Source organism: Nannobrachium achirus (genome assembly GCF_963921795.1).
Source record: "Nannobrachium achirus genome assembly, chromosome: 21".
In the NCBI taxonomy this organism is placed as follows: Eukaryota; Metazoa; Chordata; class Actinopteri; order Myctophiformes; family Myctophidae; genus Nannobrachium; species Nannobrachium achirus.
The window spans coordinates 5,477,152-5,492,703 of record NC_137828.1 but is presented as its reverse complement, the minus strand read 5'-3'; the positions used below and the strand labels follow the sequence as shown (position 1 = coordinate 5,492,703).

Here is a 15,552-nt window from a genome sequence, read left to right as displayed (position 1 = left end):
AATAAATGAATAAAACTATGAGAGAGAGAGAGAGAGAGAAAGAGAGAGAGAGAGAGAGAGAGAGAGAGAGAGAGAGAGAGAGTATAAAGTAAGGAGTGGAGCATGGATCAGGACCTGTGCGGATCCGTTCAGAACAGACAGAGAGAGTAGTAAAGTAAGGAGTGGAGCATGGATCAGGACCTGTGCGGATCCGTTCAGAACAGACAGACAGAGAGAGAGAGAGAGAGAGAGAGAGAGAGAGAGAGAGAGAAGAGTAGTATAGTAAGGAGTGGAGCATGGATCAGGACCTGTGCAGAGCAGAACAGAGACAGAGAGAGTAGTAAAGTAAGGAGTGGAACACGGATCAGGACCTGTGCGGATCCGTTCAGAACGCTGGTGATGAAGTGGACCAGCTGCTCCAGGGTTTCCGTGGGGCCGTCGGGGAGGAAGTACTGCTCGTTGGACGTGTTGAGGATCACCACGGATGGAACCGTCACCTCACTGAGACACACACACACACGCGCACGTGCACGTGCACACGCACACGCACACACAGAGCTTGTAACCTCTTTTGACATCAAGGCATTTAGCAACACATTATTATCCTCGAAGCGTGCCTCGCTGTTGGATGGGAACAAAATGAGCAACAGAATATTAACTCATTGGCTGCCCCTAGATGGAGCCAGAGTTATCCCCTCTGGCTGCCCAGGTCCACCACCATTCTATTGCATCATGACGTCACTTGGTCACATGACCGTAGTCAGGATGTTGTTGTGTAACATACTGTATGGGCCAGTGTAGCATATAGCTGTTGTTTGCCGATCATAATTTGGTAATTTTGCCGCACCCCGCCACAGTTTTAGCCATAAAAAATACATCAATACATCACAGGAAGTGACTCCAAAAGTCCAGTTCCCATGCCAACATGTTCAAAATAAAACAGCATGATGGCAAATATACATTGCTCTCTATTCAATAACAGTTGCACTAGTCGAGGTATTGATGTACCGTAATTTGATTTAACAATTTACAGATAAGCAGGTTTACACAAAGTCTGTGAATGTTTTATCATTGACCATAATACTAAAATACATATTCCCATTTTCTAGGTTTTTTTCACATACCCAGTGCAGTACCCCTGTGTAGCTTTAGGGCAGGGGTCGACAACCCAAATATGTTGAAAGAGCCATATTGGACCAAAAAAAAAACCAAAAAAATCTGTCTGGAGCCGCAAAAAAATTATAAAAGCCTTATATATCGTTGTGTGCTTGCAGATCTGCTGTTTTCACTACTTTTGTGTGTCAGTCTTGTGTGATGAAGCAGGGCTTTACTTTGCAAAAAAAGATAAAACAAAAAAACATGCAAATTTGAAACTTGGAGATACAAGGTTTCTGCCCGACAGTGACGATAAAAAAAAAAAAAACGTTAAAACAAAAAAATATGTTTTTCCTCCCATCTTTTTCCATTTTCATACATTTTTGAAAAAGCTCCACTAAAGAGCCGCGGGTTGCTGACCCCCACCCTAGGGATACACGTACCCCCATTTGAGAAACGCTGTGATAAGGTAAGGTCTGATAAGGTTCTGATAAGGTATATCCAGAGTTTCCGGTAAGGCTAGTAGGGGTCCAACCTATGTTCCCCAGGTTCTATGTTCCCCACCTCACAGCATTAGTTTAGTGAGGTTAGGGTTAGGGTTAGGGGTAGGTTTAGGTGGTAAGAAAGTGGGGAACATAGAACCTGGGGAACATAGAACCTGGGGAATAGAACCTGGGGAACATAGAACCTGGGGAATAGAACCTGGGGAACATAGAACCTGGGGAACATAGAACCTGGGGAATAGAACCTGGGGAACATAGAACCTGGGGAACATAGAACCTGGGGAACATAGAACCTGGGGAATAGAACCTGGGGAACATAGAACCTGGGGAATAGAACCTGGGGAACATAGAACCTGGGGAACATAGAACCTGGGGAACATAGAACCTGGGGAACAGAACCTGGGGAATATAGGTACGGTCCCGGCTAGTAAAGACACACTCACCCCATGATGAGACCGTTGATGTAGTCGTTTCCATCCATGTGGCCAAACTGGAAGTCTCTGTGGAAGACAATTTAACATTCAGGCATTTAGCAGACGCTCTTAATCCAGAGCGACTTCCATTAAGCAAGGTAACACATCAATACACCAACAGTAGAGAAATAGTAATTTCTGAAAAACGGCCCTGACAAAACTGTGAACAGTGATGACTCATCACTAAATCAGTTTTATAGGGACCGTTTTTAGCCCAAGGAATGTTTTTCGTGCAAAACGAATGCTTGCATTGGATTCAGAATCCCGAAAAACACCTAGTTTGACCCCTCACATGCTACTTAAAGCATATTTATTTTTTGTATTATTTTACTGTATAGGTCTATGAGAGCCCAACTTTGATTGGCTCCCACAAGTTTCCAAAGACAAATCTGCGATGTCCCTATAGCCAAAAATGTTCCGTATGGCATATTGGCATAACAATGGCATATTGTTACCAGCTAATCTCCAGCGCTGTTGGCCCGGTCGCTGCCAAACTGAGCACACACACTCCCTGGATGCCAATTCAGAACCTCTGCCCAGCATTTTTAACATGGGCCTGTTCTAGCGCCACCAAGAGGCCAATTTGTGCAAAACTACCTTTTGGCCAGTACTCTTACAGATTTTGACAAAAAAGTCACGCACATCGGTAGACAGTATCTCTACAGTCATGTGATCGACATGGATCTGTCTGATTGTCCATATTCCATCCTGATTGGCTGAGATTGGCTTTCAAAGTTCGTAAAATTGGTCAGTTTTGAACAAAATACCTCAAATCATGATGACCTGTGTGTTCCTTACCGGTTGAAATGCTCCCTGTACTCCTTGGCCACCGTCTGAATGAGGCTCTTTAATCTAAGGATCACAACGAGAAGGGATTCAATGAATAAAATATTCATTTAGACACTTTAACCATTCATTAAGATATAAGGGGATGGACATTGGTATCGGCCAATGTCAAAAATCGGCAGGTATCATATAAAACCGTCCGAATCGGTGACCGGCAGGTCACTGACATAAATACCGGTTTTATGCCAATTGTGTCTATGGCACTGCACAGCATGATGCTCTGGTCCTGTGACTAAAGTAAACATTAGCAAGTAGCAGCCAGTCTACTTAGTGGCAGCCTACAGAATACAGATGGCGCTGGTTACCTTTGCAATGTAAGGATATATTCCATAATCCTGTGTCAATGTCGTCTCCAAAAAAGGAGAAAAAAAGCCTGTGTCACCTGCTTTCCTCCTGCCTAGTCCAGACGGTCATATTAGACTGGATATTGTCTGTGATTTTTCTAGTTCTCAGCTAAAGAAATCGGTATCGGAAAAATCGCTTTTGGCAGGTCAGACCTTCATAAAACCGGTGGATCGGTATCGGCCAAGCAATCGGTCCATCTCTAAGATTAACCCTTCATGCAATGATATTGCATTGTGGTTGGCAGTGAGGCTCTGCTCTAATTATAAACAGATGTGTAAACATACGCTAACACAGAATCTGATATCACATACACCCCCCAGAGCAGAGGATACGTTACAGATGTACATAAAACATGAACTTCCAATAACATCATAATTATCACAATCATGGAATAACCGTAGTACAATCCAGATGTTATCCTGTTACAGTACATTCCATTCCAACTGAAGCTAAATGCCACAGGGAGGAGGCCGGGGAGGTGGAGGATTTATTTTTCCAACACCGACAGCACACAACCGGCTTTGACAGCTGAACATGTTCAGCTGTCAAAGCAGGTTTATTTCACAAGGTGTGTGTTTATTGATTAATTGATTGATTGATTGATGGATGGATCATACCTGCCACTCTCCTCTGTGGGGTCCTTCTCGTCGATGACTGCGATGGCCACCAGTTTGCCTGCAGACAGAGCGGCACAAAGACCAGCGTTACAAACCACACCAGGTGCAGTAGAGCAGTGTTTCTCAAGCGGAGCTACGTGTACCCCTAGGGGTACGCATGTAGTACTGCAGGGGGTACGTGAAAAAGATAGAAAATGTGAATATGTATTTTACTGTTATGGTTAATGATAAAACATTGACAGTCTTTGTGTGAACCTGCTCATCTGTACATTGTTAAATCAAATTGCATCAACACCTTGACTGGTACAACCGTTATTGAATAGAAAGCAATGTTCGTTTGCCATCATGCAGTTTTATTTTGAACATATTGGCTTTGGAACTGGACTTTTGATGTACATTTTCTAAGTAAAAAGCTGTAGTCAGGGGAAGGGGGTACTTGCCTTCAGAAATCATTAGGCTATTTAACTCCATCCGTGCCAGATGCCAAAATGGCTCCAAGGTAGATGTGCCAGGATTTTGTATGTTTTTCTTTACTATGCAATGAAATTAATTTTTTTAGAAACAGACACAGTTGTTGTGATTCAGTGGCAAAAATAATTTTGTCAATCAGACAAATGGTTCCAGAGATAGAGCTGTTTGAATCAAAAAAAAGTGTCCATCCACTAGAATGGACACACATTTTCTCAATCAGCTAAACGAGGGAGCCAACACACAAACAGAGAAAAGCATATCTCTGATCTCAGGTCATTTTGACATCTTTAAAAAAAATGTTTTTTTTTTTGTTTGTTTTTTTTCTATACAAAAAACACAAAAGACGTCAAAGACGTCATTGGCACCCAGGGCTTTTGAAAAAAGACGTCATGAGACGTCATTGGCACAGAATGAGTTAAGCTATGTATGGCTATAGCAGATGACAACGGTAACAAGAAATGATCAGCGCTCGATAGATCAACCTGCCGCCGTCGCAGCCGTCTCTACTAAGGCAGGAGCTAGCTTTCCACGTAGCGTCTACAACGCCTGCTGCGTAGACGCGTCGCCATGGGAACCAAAGTGTTCAGTAAATGTGGTGGGACCCCGTCGCCGACGGCTCTTTGCTTAACGATGCGGACCGCAACGGCGATTGCGTCATAGCAGCCGTAGCCCCAACTCACGTTGCGGTTGTAGAAACTGGCTCCTTAAATTCCACAGTATAAGGGTGGGACTGCAGCCAAAAAGGTCTGAGAACCACGGCAGTAGAGAAGAGATAAAAACAACCTCTGGGAGGAGATACAGTAGATTACCTCTCACGCCGCGTTAATTTAATCAACTAAAACTTTGGTGATAAATGTTTGTCCACAATCTCTTTTTTTACCAACGAAAACTAAATAAAAGCAAAGCTATCATGACTAAAGCTGAGCATAATTATACACATAAAAACTAGACTAAAATGTCAGGGAGGGACTATAGTGGAGAAGACTTCCAGTAGAACTAAAAGACAAGTCGTTTTATGTTTGGTTGCGCTCGGGTGCTGCACTCTGAAAATAGCCGATCTACGAGCTCACAACGTGTCGCAGCGCGACGTGTTGTGAGCTTGTAGGTCGGCTATTTTCAGCATGCAGCCAAGTACCGTATAAATCAGGAATCAAGGGCCGCCAAAATGCAGTTTAGTCGACTAAATCAACTGCAGATTTACAATAGGACTAAAATACTATAATATTTAGTCCACTAAAACTAGACTCAAAATAAAACATTTCAGATGACTAAAATATGAAGGAAACAAAATTGTACATTTTATTCAAGAGACTATGACTAAATTGAACTGAATCAAAAAATGGCATCAAAATGATCACTGGTCCAAAGTACAAAGGATATCGGTTGTAACAAATGTGAGAGACTTATCGGCTCATCACTGAAACATTGAATGCCAAGGCCCGAGTTTCCCGAGTTATTACAGTAGTCCCAGGCTACCATGGCCCGAGTTTCCCGAGTTGGCAGACATTAAAAAAAAAAAAAAAAAGATTTTTTTTTCAAAGAAATTTCCAGAAATGCCTAAAATATATTAGGCATGATCGCAATCGCGAAATTGCATGTTTAGCCCCATAACAAACATATCTTTCAAAATGGCAAAATGTTTGTTTTGTTTGACTTTGAAGGCTTCTATCTCATGAATGCCTGAACGGATTTCCACATTATGGTGCATGATCTAGGCATGGGCGTGCACGATCCGTGCACTAAAAATTGATCCGTGCACAAGAAATTTAGGAACGTGGCAGTGAGGAACTTGGGGGCCATTTTGAAAAGGCAGGGAATGAGTTAAAGATGGTTCCAAGAGGAAATGCATGGTCACCCATGGTTCTATTCTGGTGCAGTTCTGCTGACCATAAAGCTCATAACATGACAACATGCTGGTATTAAACAGCTGCTGCACAGCTCATAGGCTGCTGTGGTCAGTCTGAGACAGGGACACTGGTTTTAATGAGCGCTACGTTGACCCCTGGTGGTCAAAACATGATTTTTGTTTCCAGGCAAAAATACAGTAAAGTAAAGGCAAGAAAGTGATTTAGTCCATAATTCTCAGATGGCCCGTTTCATACAGGGTGAAGCTCATATACCAACCTGTCTCTCCCAGTTCATAGAGGGTGAATGAACCTGTCTATAGCTCATATAACAACCTGTCTATAGCTCATATAACCTGTCTAAAGCTCATATACCAACCTGTCTCTCCCAGCTCGTACAGGGTGAATTAACCTGTCTAAAGCTCATCTACCAACCTGTCTCTCCCAGCTCATACAGGGTGAATTAACCTGTCTGAAGCTCATATACCAACCTGTCTCTCCCAGCTCATACAGGGTGAATCCATCGATCTGCAGGTATCCTTGGAAGCGCTCTTTGTTGACCCAGGAAGACAGACTGCCATCCTCGTACTCTGCAACACAAACACACAACGTCTTACACAGAGATACGGACACGAGCACACACACACCTCCCAGCCCAACAATAATCATTCTGGCCAAATTTCACATTCATAAGTCTAAATTTAGTCTCTCTAAGCCATTATTCATGTTATTTGAGATTGAAGCCAAGCAGTATATTCAAAGAATGTGTGACTCAAAAAATAAGAAGGCTGAAAAAACTATTCTTTTGTGTTCACATTTTAATATTTTCGTTTAGTAATTCCCCCTGGCTATGATTTGTTTTATATTGATGTATTGATAACTCGTCGTTTGTGTTTGTGTTGTACTGTACTGTATTCTCTGTTTCGTATATTCTTGTTAACACTTATGTTGCTATGATTTTTTTCTCTGCACACTGCACACTGCACACTGTTCACAGCTTTCAAACAAAAAAATCCGCTTGGAAATCCGTTCAGGCATTCATGATTTATCAGCCATTATGTTTTCTTCAGATGTAAACAAACATGGCTGCCATGTTTGAAAGAATGGGTTGGTATGGGGGTTAAACATGCAATTTCGCGATCGCGATCATGCCTAATACATTTCTGGAGGTCCCAAAAATTTTTTTGAAAAAAATTTTTTTTGAAAAAAAAAAAAAAAAATGAAAAAAACGGCCCAAACTCGGGAAACTCGGGGTTGTCACAGCGGTAGTACCTTTACAAACTCGGGAAACTCTGGGTTGGCACCAGATGTGTTAATTGTATGTCATAATGTTTGAATAAAGATTTATAAAAAAAAAAAAAGAAAAAAATAATCCCAGCCCAACAAGTAAGGTGGAGATATGCCATCCGTTTAGACTACAGCAGTGTTTTCAACATGGGATGGGACGATTCATATCATGATTATTGTGACCAAAGAAAACGCAATGTACGATATTATCGCGATAATCAACATATCCCCAACATCCATTATCCTGGGGCGGAACATTTGCCAAAAAGTAGCAGATCTACAAGCTCACAACGCGACGCGTTGTGAGCTTGTAGATCGGCTATTTTTTGGCAAAGATATTTGATAGAGAAGTAGAAGTACATATATTATAAGTACATTTTACCATTTATAGAGGGTTTACGGATATGCAGCTCTGCAAATAAAAGGTGAATTGATCGCAGTGCATGACGGAGGACGATATCACGATAAATTAAATCTCCACGATACGATTATCATTGAGTGTCTTTTATCACGATAAATGATAGCTTGTAATTAGGCATGGGACCAAATGCAGGTCCCATCCCTAATGACAAGCTAACGCCTGGTTAAAGGCTTGTTTAAAACCCCCTCCCCAAGGTCACAGCATACACAGTAGTTAAGCTCCACAACTCATCTACATGCAGCACAAGCTACTTTACTGCTCGCTCTCCACATGCAAATCCAGGAAAATGAGAACGGAAAGGAGAGAACAAAATAGATATATAACACGTCTTGTTGTTAACTCATATGCTGCCATTTAACAATACCTTCGTACTCTTTAACTGCCATTCGTCTCCATAGACTTCCATGTAATTCATAGTGCACGGATCATGCACACCCATGCCTAGATAATGCACCACGTGTGTCCACATTGCTCACAGCTTTCAAACAAAAAAATCCGAATGGAAATCCGTTCAGGCATTCATGAGATAGCAGCCATTATGTTTTACACTGTTGTGAGCTTGGAGGTCTGCTACCTGAGTTGTATGGGGGTTGTATGGGGGTTAAACAAGCAATTTCGCGATCGCTATCATGCCTACTAACGTTTTTGGGGTCCAAAAAAAAAATTTTGAAAAAAAAAATTATTATTATTTTTTTTTTTTTTTTTTTTTTTTTTTTTTATTCACGGGATTCACGGGCGTGGCAGGGTGGTACAACGGGATTTTTAAGGGATTCACGTTTTTGGCAGTTAATGAGTTAATATAAGAAAGGGGAAAAAAACAAGTTCATATCACACAAAGATTTGGAGGACCCCCTGTAGTAACTCTGGGGACCCCCTAAGAGTCCTGGACCCCCTGTTGAAGACCCATTCTAGGACTAAAACCAGGTCAAGGTCTTCAGCTTCATGCCAGCGGCGGTAAAAAAAGACAAAAAAGACGTTGTGAGCTTGTAGATTGGCTATTTTTGTCTAAAGTTCTCAGAATATGGAAGCTAGTCTTCAAGTGGTTATTATAAGAAAGGGGGAAAAACAAGTTCCTATCACACAAAGATTTGGAGGACCCCCTGTCGTAACTCTGAGGACCCCCTAGGGGTCCCGGACCCCCCTGTTGAAGACTCATGCTCTAGGACTAAAACCAGGTCAAGGTCTTCAGCTCCATGCCAGCGACGGTAAAAAAAAAGACAAAAAAGCCAGGTCAAGAAAAGTCACACACGCTATCGAATCCAACAGAAACCACATAAATACATACAATATCTGCTGTCGGGCCAAAACCTCCTAACTCCTAAATGTTCATTTTCGAGAAAATGAGCTCAAGTGGAGTTAGGAGGTTTTGACCGAAGGGTTTTTTACTACTTTCCATTGATTCAATATTATTTTAACCAACACTCAGCTGTAAAGGGTGTTCAATAGCCCTGATTTATGCCAAACTCGTTCTTCTGCTATACCACCAAAATGTGGAAAGCCTTACCGAAGGCCATAAAGGAGTGTGGATCACTAGCATCCTTTAAAATTGCCCTGAAAAACCACTTACAGGCAGCAGCCGTTCGCAACTGGTAAAAAGACAAACCTAGCCCAACCCTACCCTCCCCTGCCCCTTCTTTGTATATACTTACTGTTTGTTCAGACTTACTGTTTTCTTTTTTTTATCTTTCATTTTATTTGTATTTACATATTTACTGCAAAGTACTGTGTTCTATTCATCTGTCATTCAATGTTATATGAGATACTTCAATGGTTTCCTGTGGAAATAAGCTTAAAGTGATCCCTGACTAATACGACAAATATGCCTTAATACATTATAATTGTCCTCTATAACTACAATGTAAAATTAAAAACACCTTAATTATTTTATTTCTTCTAGAAATAGCTAATCTTTCACTCAACAGGGGAAATGCCTGTCGCAAGTTGATGATGTCATAAATGTCATGTGTGATCTATCCCTATGGAATTTATGGCATGCATGTGCAAATAAAAACAAACTTAATACTTCATATGGTTAATATGAGCATCAACTCAATATTTCAAATGTGTTTTTTGCACATGCATGCCATAAATTCCAGAGGGTTAGATCACACATGACATTTATGACATCATCAACTTGCGACAGGCATTTCTCCTGTTGAGTGAAATATTAGCTATTTCTTGAAGAAATAAAATATTGAAGGTGTTTTTAATTTTATATTGTAGTTATAGAGGACAATTATAATGTATTAAGGCATATTTGTCGTATTAGTCAGAGATCACTTTAAGTCTTTTCATGGATCTCCTTTTAGTAGACCTTGTACCAGTGAACTGTACCGTCATGAAACTGTACCTTTTCCTATGCAAACTTCTAATAAAGACTTCAATCAATCAAAAAAAATCAAAAACCTCAAAAATTGAGGTTTTGGCCAGACAGCGATGATATACTGTATGCATAACACCATGAGATGTCACCCTCTCCTCTCGCCTTACAAAGTCAAAGTGTGAATTTTATCTCATCTATAAGTCCTCATGAAATGTAAATCAGGCTGTCAAAGAGTTCTCTGTGCGGTTTGGGAATTATGCAAACTGACCCTGGTCAAACTTTCCCTTAAAACCCATGCCATCAAAGCGACAGTGTGTAAAGCCACCAGGCTGTCTCTACAGAAAGCTATTGTTAGATTATACCCAGGAGTCTGGAGGCAGCTTACCTAGTATAGGCAGAGAGCAGCCTAGTATAGGCAGTAAGAGGATCGGATGGCCTTCCCACCATCTAGAAGTTCACTGATCCTTGAGCCAGTCACAGCTAGCATAACATGTCCATCGTTGAGCAGGTAAGTCACGTGCTTCAAGTTCTCAGTAGCTTGTGTGGTTTTCATATACAAACTAGACAAAGTGCTAGTTTCGTGGGACAGCGTTGTTGATGGAATATGAAAAATGTGACAAAATAGTCTTGATCACATGACCACATAGATAACGTGTACCGATTTGCGTGATGTTTGGATAAAATATGTAGGAGTAAAAAAGTGCTTTGCTCACACAGACATAATCGTCTCTGACCGGTAGAAACCTCATTATGTCCAAAACTGTTACGTTTCAGGATTCAAATTTGAAAATAGAAAAAGTAGCAGATTGACAAGCTCGTTACTTTTGATGCTTTTGTGTGACGATATGATCAAGTAGGATATTCATTTACAAAAAAGAGGAGAAAAAATCAAACCTCGGTTCGAAGTGGAGCGGTGAATCTGTGTGTGTGTGTGTGTGTGTGTGTGTGTGTGTGTGTGTGTGTGTGTGTGTGTGTGTGTGTGTGTTTGTGCCAGCACAACAGCGCCCCTCCTTTAACTTGTGTGGCCACTCAAGGTATTGCCATGCTACGGACATACCCAGCCAGCCAGCCAGCCAGCCAGCCAGCCAGCCACATAGCCAGCCAGCCACAGACATACCTGTTGATTGGGAGCGCTTTCACCGCTCCAAAAACAAGTTAAAAAGAAAATAGGGTTCTGCAAGACTAGACAGCAACGATATATTCTTTAAAAATAACCAAGTAGAATGAGTGTTCTGAATTTGCAGCCTGAGTATACAAAAGGCAGGGTAGGGAATAATTAACCCCAAATTGCCAGTGAAATGATGGTACCTTCCAGAAACAACTGGTATGATGCGTGACTCTAAAGTCTAAATTGCCTCCTCACAATAAATCCCGAGTGCAATCATAACCTAATGCAGGATCTTTACTTGTTTTTTTGCACTTTAAAGGAGCTATAGTCAGCTTTTTCTTGAAAAACGGACGCTAAAAAAAAATAACGTTTTAAAATATTTTATAAAAAAGATTTAGCTTCATATATGTGTTTCTATTCAAAAATGACCACAAAAGGCGTAGAATAATGATAAAATAATCATTTTGTCCGTTGTCAGGCTGCCTTTGTTTACATCCCTCTTCTATTATTTTATATGGATTGATAAGGAGTCGGTCTTTATCATTATTTTACGCTTTTTGTGGTATTTTTTGAATAGAAACACATATATGAAGCTTAATATTTTTTATAAAATATTTACAAAACAATATTTATTTTATTTTAGCGTCTGTTTTTCAAGAAAAGTTGACTATAGCTCCTTTAAATGTAAAATGTGCACTCAAGATTTCCCTATGCGGACGTGCTGTTTGGTGGAGAACGTAAATGTAGGAGAGAGATACAGAACCATATACTGAGCTGATGTTCAGGCAAAGACTCACAGACCTGCTGTAATGCTCTCAGAGCAGAGCTGTCAAAAGCCTTTGACACCATGGATCTGCAGGTTAATGCATATTCAGAGCACAGAGGCTCCTGTCAGTGAGAATCATTCTTTGACACATGCTAGTGGATTCTCTCTCCACGGCTGAAGGGATCACCGAGCTGCCTGTACAGAACCATTACTGTCTCTCAAAACCACTCCTGATATTTAACCCATTCAGGCCGGGTACACATTTTAGTGTATGGGAGGGGCTTACAGTACATGTACAGTATGTATCAACATATTTTTTTTTGTAGGCTAATTTCTGATTTGGGCCTAACTATAGGTTAGGCCTAAATGGGTTAAGCCATTTGGACCCGGAAACGCAGATCTGTACCACTTTGGATTTGAACCGCTTTAATCATTATTTTATGCTTTAACTATTGAAAAAATAGCAGCTATACACAGTGCTGTGTTCTACCTGTCACGCGAATATACTCAGTATGCTGTGAAGATTCTTTTCTTCTAAAAAGACTATGCCCTTGTGAACCTTTCAAAGTAGCGTATCTGATCTGCATTTTGCACTGGCGTCTGCGCTGGCCACACGAATAGCCGAGGATCATAGATTATAGTATGCCCTCAAAAAAATTCTAGAACACACCACCAAGCTCGCAGCGCGGCACCGAAGTGCCACGCTGCGACCTTGTAGATCTGCCATCTTTGAAAAATCGATAAAATGTGTGCAAGTCTTTGAATATTTTTTGACCTGACTCTATGAATGTCTTCTAAATCCTTCTTCTAAAATCAGTGCTTTCCAAACTTTTTCATGTCAAGGACCCCCAGAATTACGTGTATTTGGCCAAGGACCCCCATCTCAAAATATGTTTTTCCAGAAGCAGAGATTTGAGTTACAAAAGTTTGCTTCGGAAAAACTATATTCAAAGATTTGCAAACATTTTCAATATTTCTCCAAAAAGTAGCAGATGTACAAGCGTGTGAGCTTGTATATCTGCTATTTTCCAATAGCTATGTCCAGGTTTTAAAGGCTTAATGTCCTTTTTTCCCCCTCGTAGATGTAAAGGGAACGGGGCTGCTGAAGCGTCAGGCGAGCAGGGATTCAGCGCTGCGTGTCCAGGGTTTCCTGCAGGAAAAAGTCTTGACCAGGGGGGGATCTCATCTCAAATTTTTTGATAATTAATTAATTAATTCGAGTAATTAATTCACTTAATTTTTTATATTAATTCTTATTTTTGCCCTATAAAAAACACATGAATGTGCCCATGATGACGGAAAACACAACTACATGCTATCATTCACATTTATTCAACATTGAATAACTACGTTTTTCACAGGACAGTGTAACTTGTTTTTTTCCCCCAGGTTAATCAACCAGCACTCGTGCCATATAAATAGAAGTCTACAGCACAGTAAAAAAAAAAGAAACATTGGTGTAAAGTAACTAAGTAGATTTACTTAAGTACTGTACTTATACTGTACAAAGGAGATTTTCAGGTATTTGCACTTCACTTGAGTATTTCCTGCATTCAGGAGATACCAGCCCTTATGTTTTCTTCAAATGTAAACAAACATGGCTGCCATGTTTGAAAGATAGGGTTGGTATGGGGGTTAAACATGCAATTTCGCGATCGCGATCATGCCTAGTACATTGTTGGAGGTCCAAAAAGTTTTTTTGAGAAAAAATTTTTTTTTTGAAAAAAACATTTTTTTTTTTATTTTTTTTTTTAATACCCTTGGGGGGGCGGGGGGGTTTTCAGGCCGGGCGGGGCGCCTGGCCTGTAAAGTGCTGCAGGAAACCCTGGTGTCATCTCGCCCTTGTGCCGCCGCCTTCTGCATCCCTGACAGGCGATAATACGCCGTCAGTTACCATGGAAACCACCGCCTTCCAGAGCAACCTGCACACCAGAGTCAGTGCTCCCCCTTCCCTCAATGACCATACATGAAGCTACAAAGCATTTTATTTTTTAGGTTTTAGAAGTTTTTTTACTGATTAGGTGCGTGGTCTGGTCTACATACTGTATGGCAGGGGTATTCAACTGGCGGCCCGCGGGCCAAATGCGGCCCGCGGGGACCTTCCTTGTGGCCCCTGGAGCAATTTTGAAAAAAAGAAAAAAAAAAATTGAAAAAAAAAAAAAAATCTATTTTTTTTCTTTCGTGGAGACTAATGAACGTTATAGGTATGGTTTGCGCGATATGGAACGTGAGCTTCATTTTACCATAATCACAGTAATCCCTAATCATATTCCATCATATTCAAGTGAAGAGACTCCAGTCAGAGCACTGCAGCAGAGTGGAGTGTGTGTGTCTGCGACCCACCTGATCCTCGGTGAGCATCGTTAAAGCATCAAAGAAGGCAATTGTGTGTGCACTGTCAATAAGGTCGACATCTACTCTAAGATAGCATCAAAGCCAGGTTGGCCATCACTAGTGTGATGTAGTTAGCACTAAGTAACAAGAAAGCATGTGTACAGTTGTCAACTTGAACATAAATTAAGCACATTAACATGAAAAGTATTCTACTTGAAAAGTATTCTGCTTTTTAATGTAGTTAGATGAAAATGTGCTTGTTTGTGAAAATGTAGTAGTGAAAATGTGGTCGTGCCCGTTGGTTCAAGTGTTCATTAGATTAATAGCTGGGGGGGGGGGGGGGTGGATACGTTAGTGCGGCCCCCGGCCCCTTGGGTTTCTGTCAATGTGGCCCCCTGGACAATTGTGTTGAATACCCCTGCTGTATGGTATTGTTTTCTCTAGATTGATATTCCTATGCATTTGTTATATTATTGTTGATACTGACATATTATCTTGCTTATTATATTGATGTATTACCTGCTTTTGTAAGCCGCTTTGGATTAAAAGTGTCTGCTAAATGCCTAAACTGTAGACCGCAGTGCTGTTTGGGCTCGTATTGTTGTTTCTGTTAAAGTTGCTTGTAAATACTGGTGGTTGCGAGTTGCTGTTTTTCATTCTTTTAGGGTTTAGGCTTGTTGCTAAAGTTTAGTTGCTTGTTTGGGTCTTTTTTTTTCCTAAATGTTGTTTCTAAACCAGTGGTTCTCAAACATTTTCATGTCAAGGACCCCCAGATTAAATAGTCTCCAATCCAAAAAGCCCCTCAATTGGTCTTTTCATTGCCGTCGCCTGTACCCGAGAGGTATGCAGGAACTCAGCTTCCCATGATGCTTTGGGAGGTGACATCACCAGGCAGTGAAAAGCCTTGACGGACACCACGATACAAGATTTATGAATTAAAAATAAATGTATATTAAAAATATATATTCAAATATTCCCTTCTTTTTACAATTATATATGTATATATTTCATATAGCAGATCTAGAAGCTCACAACGCCTATCGGTAGATTGTCTGTTTGAAATGAGTTTCGTATAGACCTGAAGGCTTTTATTCCTCTCGCCAGAATCTGTCAACAACTGCTGTCTGAAGCCCGTATCAG

General features: G+C 40.9%; 1 protein-coding gene across 1 annotated transcript in view; it reads right to left on the bottom strand.

The window, feature by feature from the left end:
- Positions 1 to 15,552, bottom strand: part of LOC308307226 (protein disulfide-isomerase TMX3-like) — a gene marked incomplete at its 3' end in the record, with an annotated part of 66,676 nt that overhangs the window by 13,962 nt on the left and 37,162 nt on the right. Inside the window, exons 10-14 of the mRNA XM_080752399.1 lie at positions 6,665 to 6,763; positions 3,859 to 3,916; positions 2,849 to 2,902; positions 2,021 to 2,077; positions 351 to 480 (exon numbers count right to left, since the gene is read on the bottom strand). Coding sequence (XP_080608525.1) covers positions 351 to 480; positions 2,021 to 2,077; positions 2,849 to 2,902; positions 3,859 to 3,916; positions 6,665 to 6,763 — 398 coding nt within the window. The remainder of the gene's footprint in view (positions 1 to 350; positions 481 to 2,020; positions 2,078 to 2,848; positions 2,903 to 3,858; positions 3,917 to 6,664; positions 6,764 to 15,552) is intronic.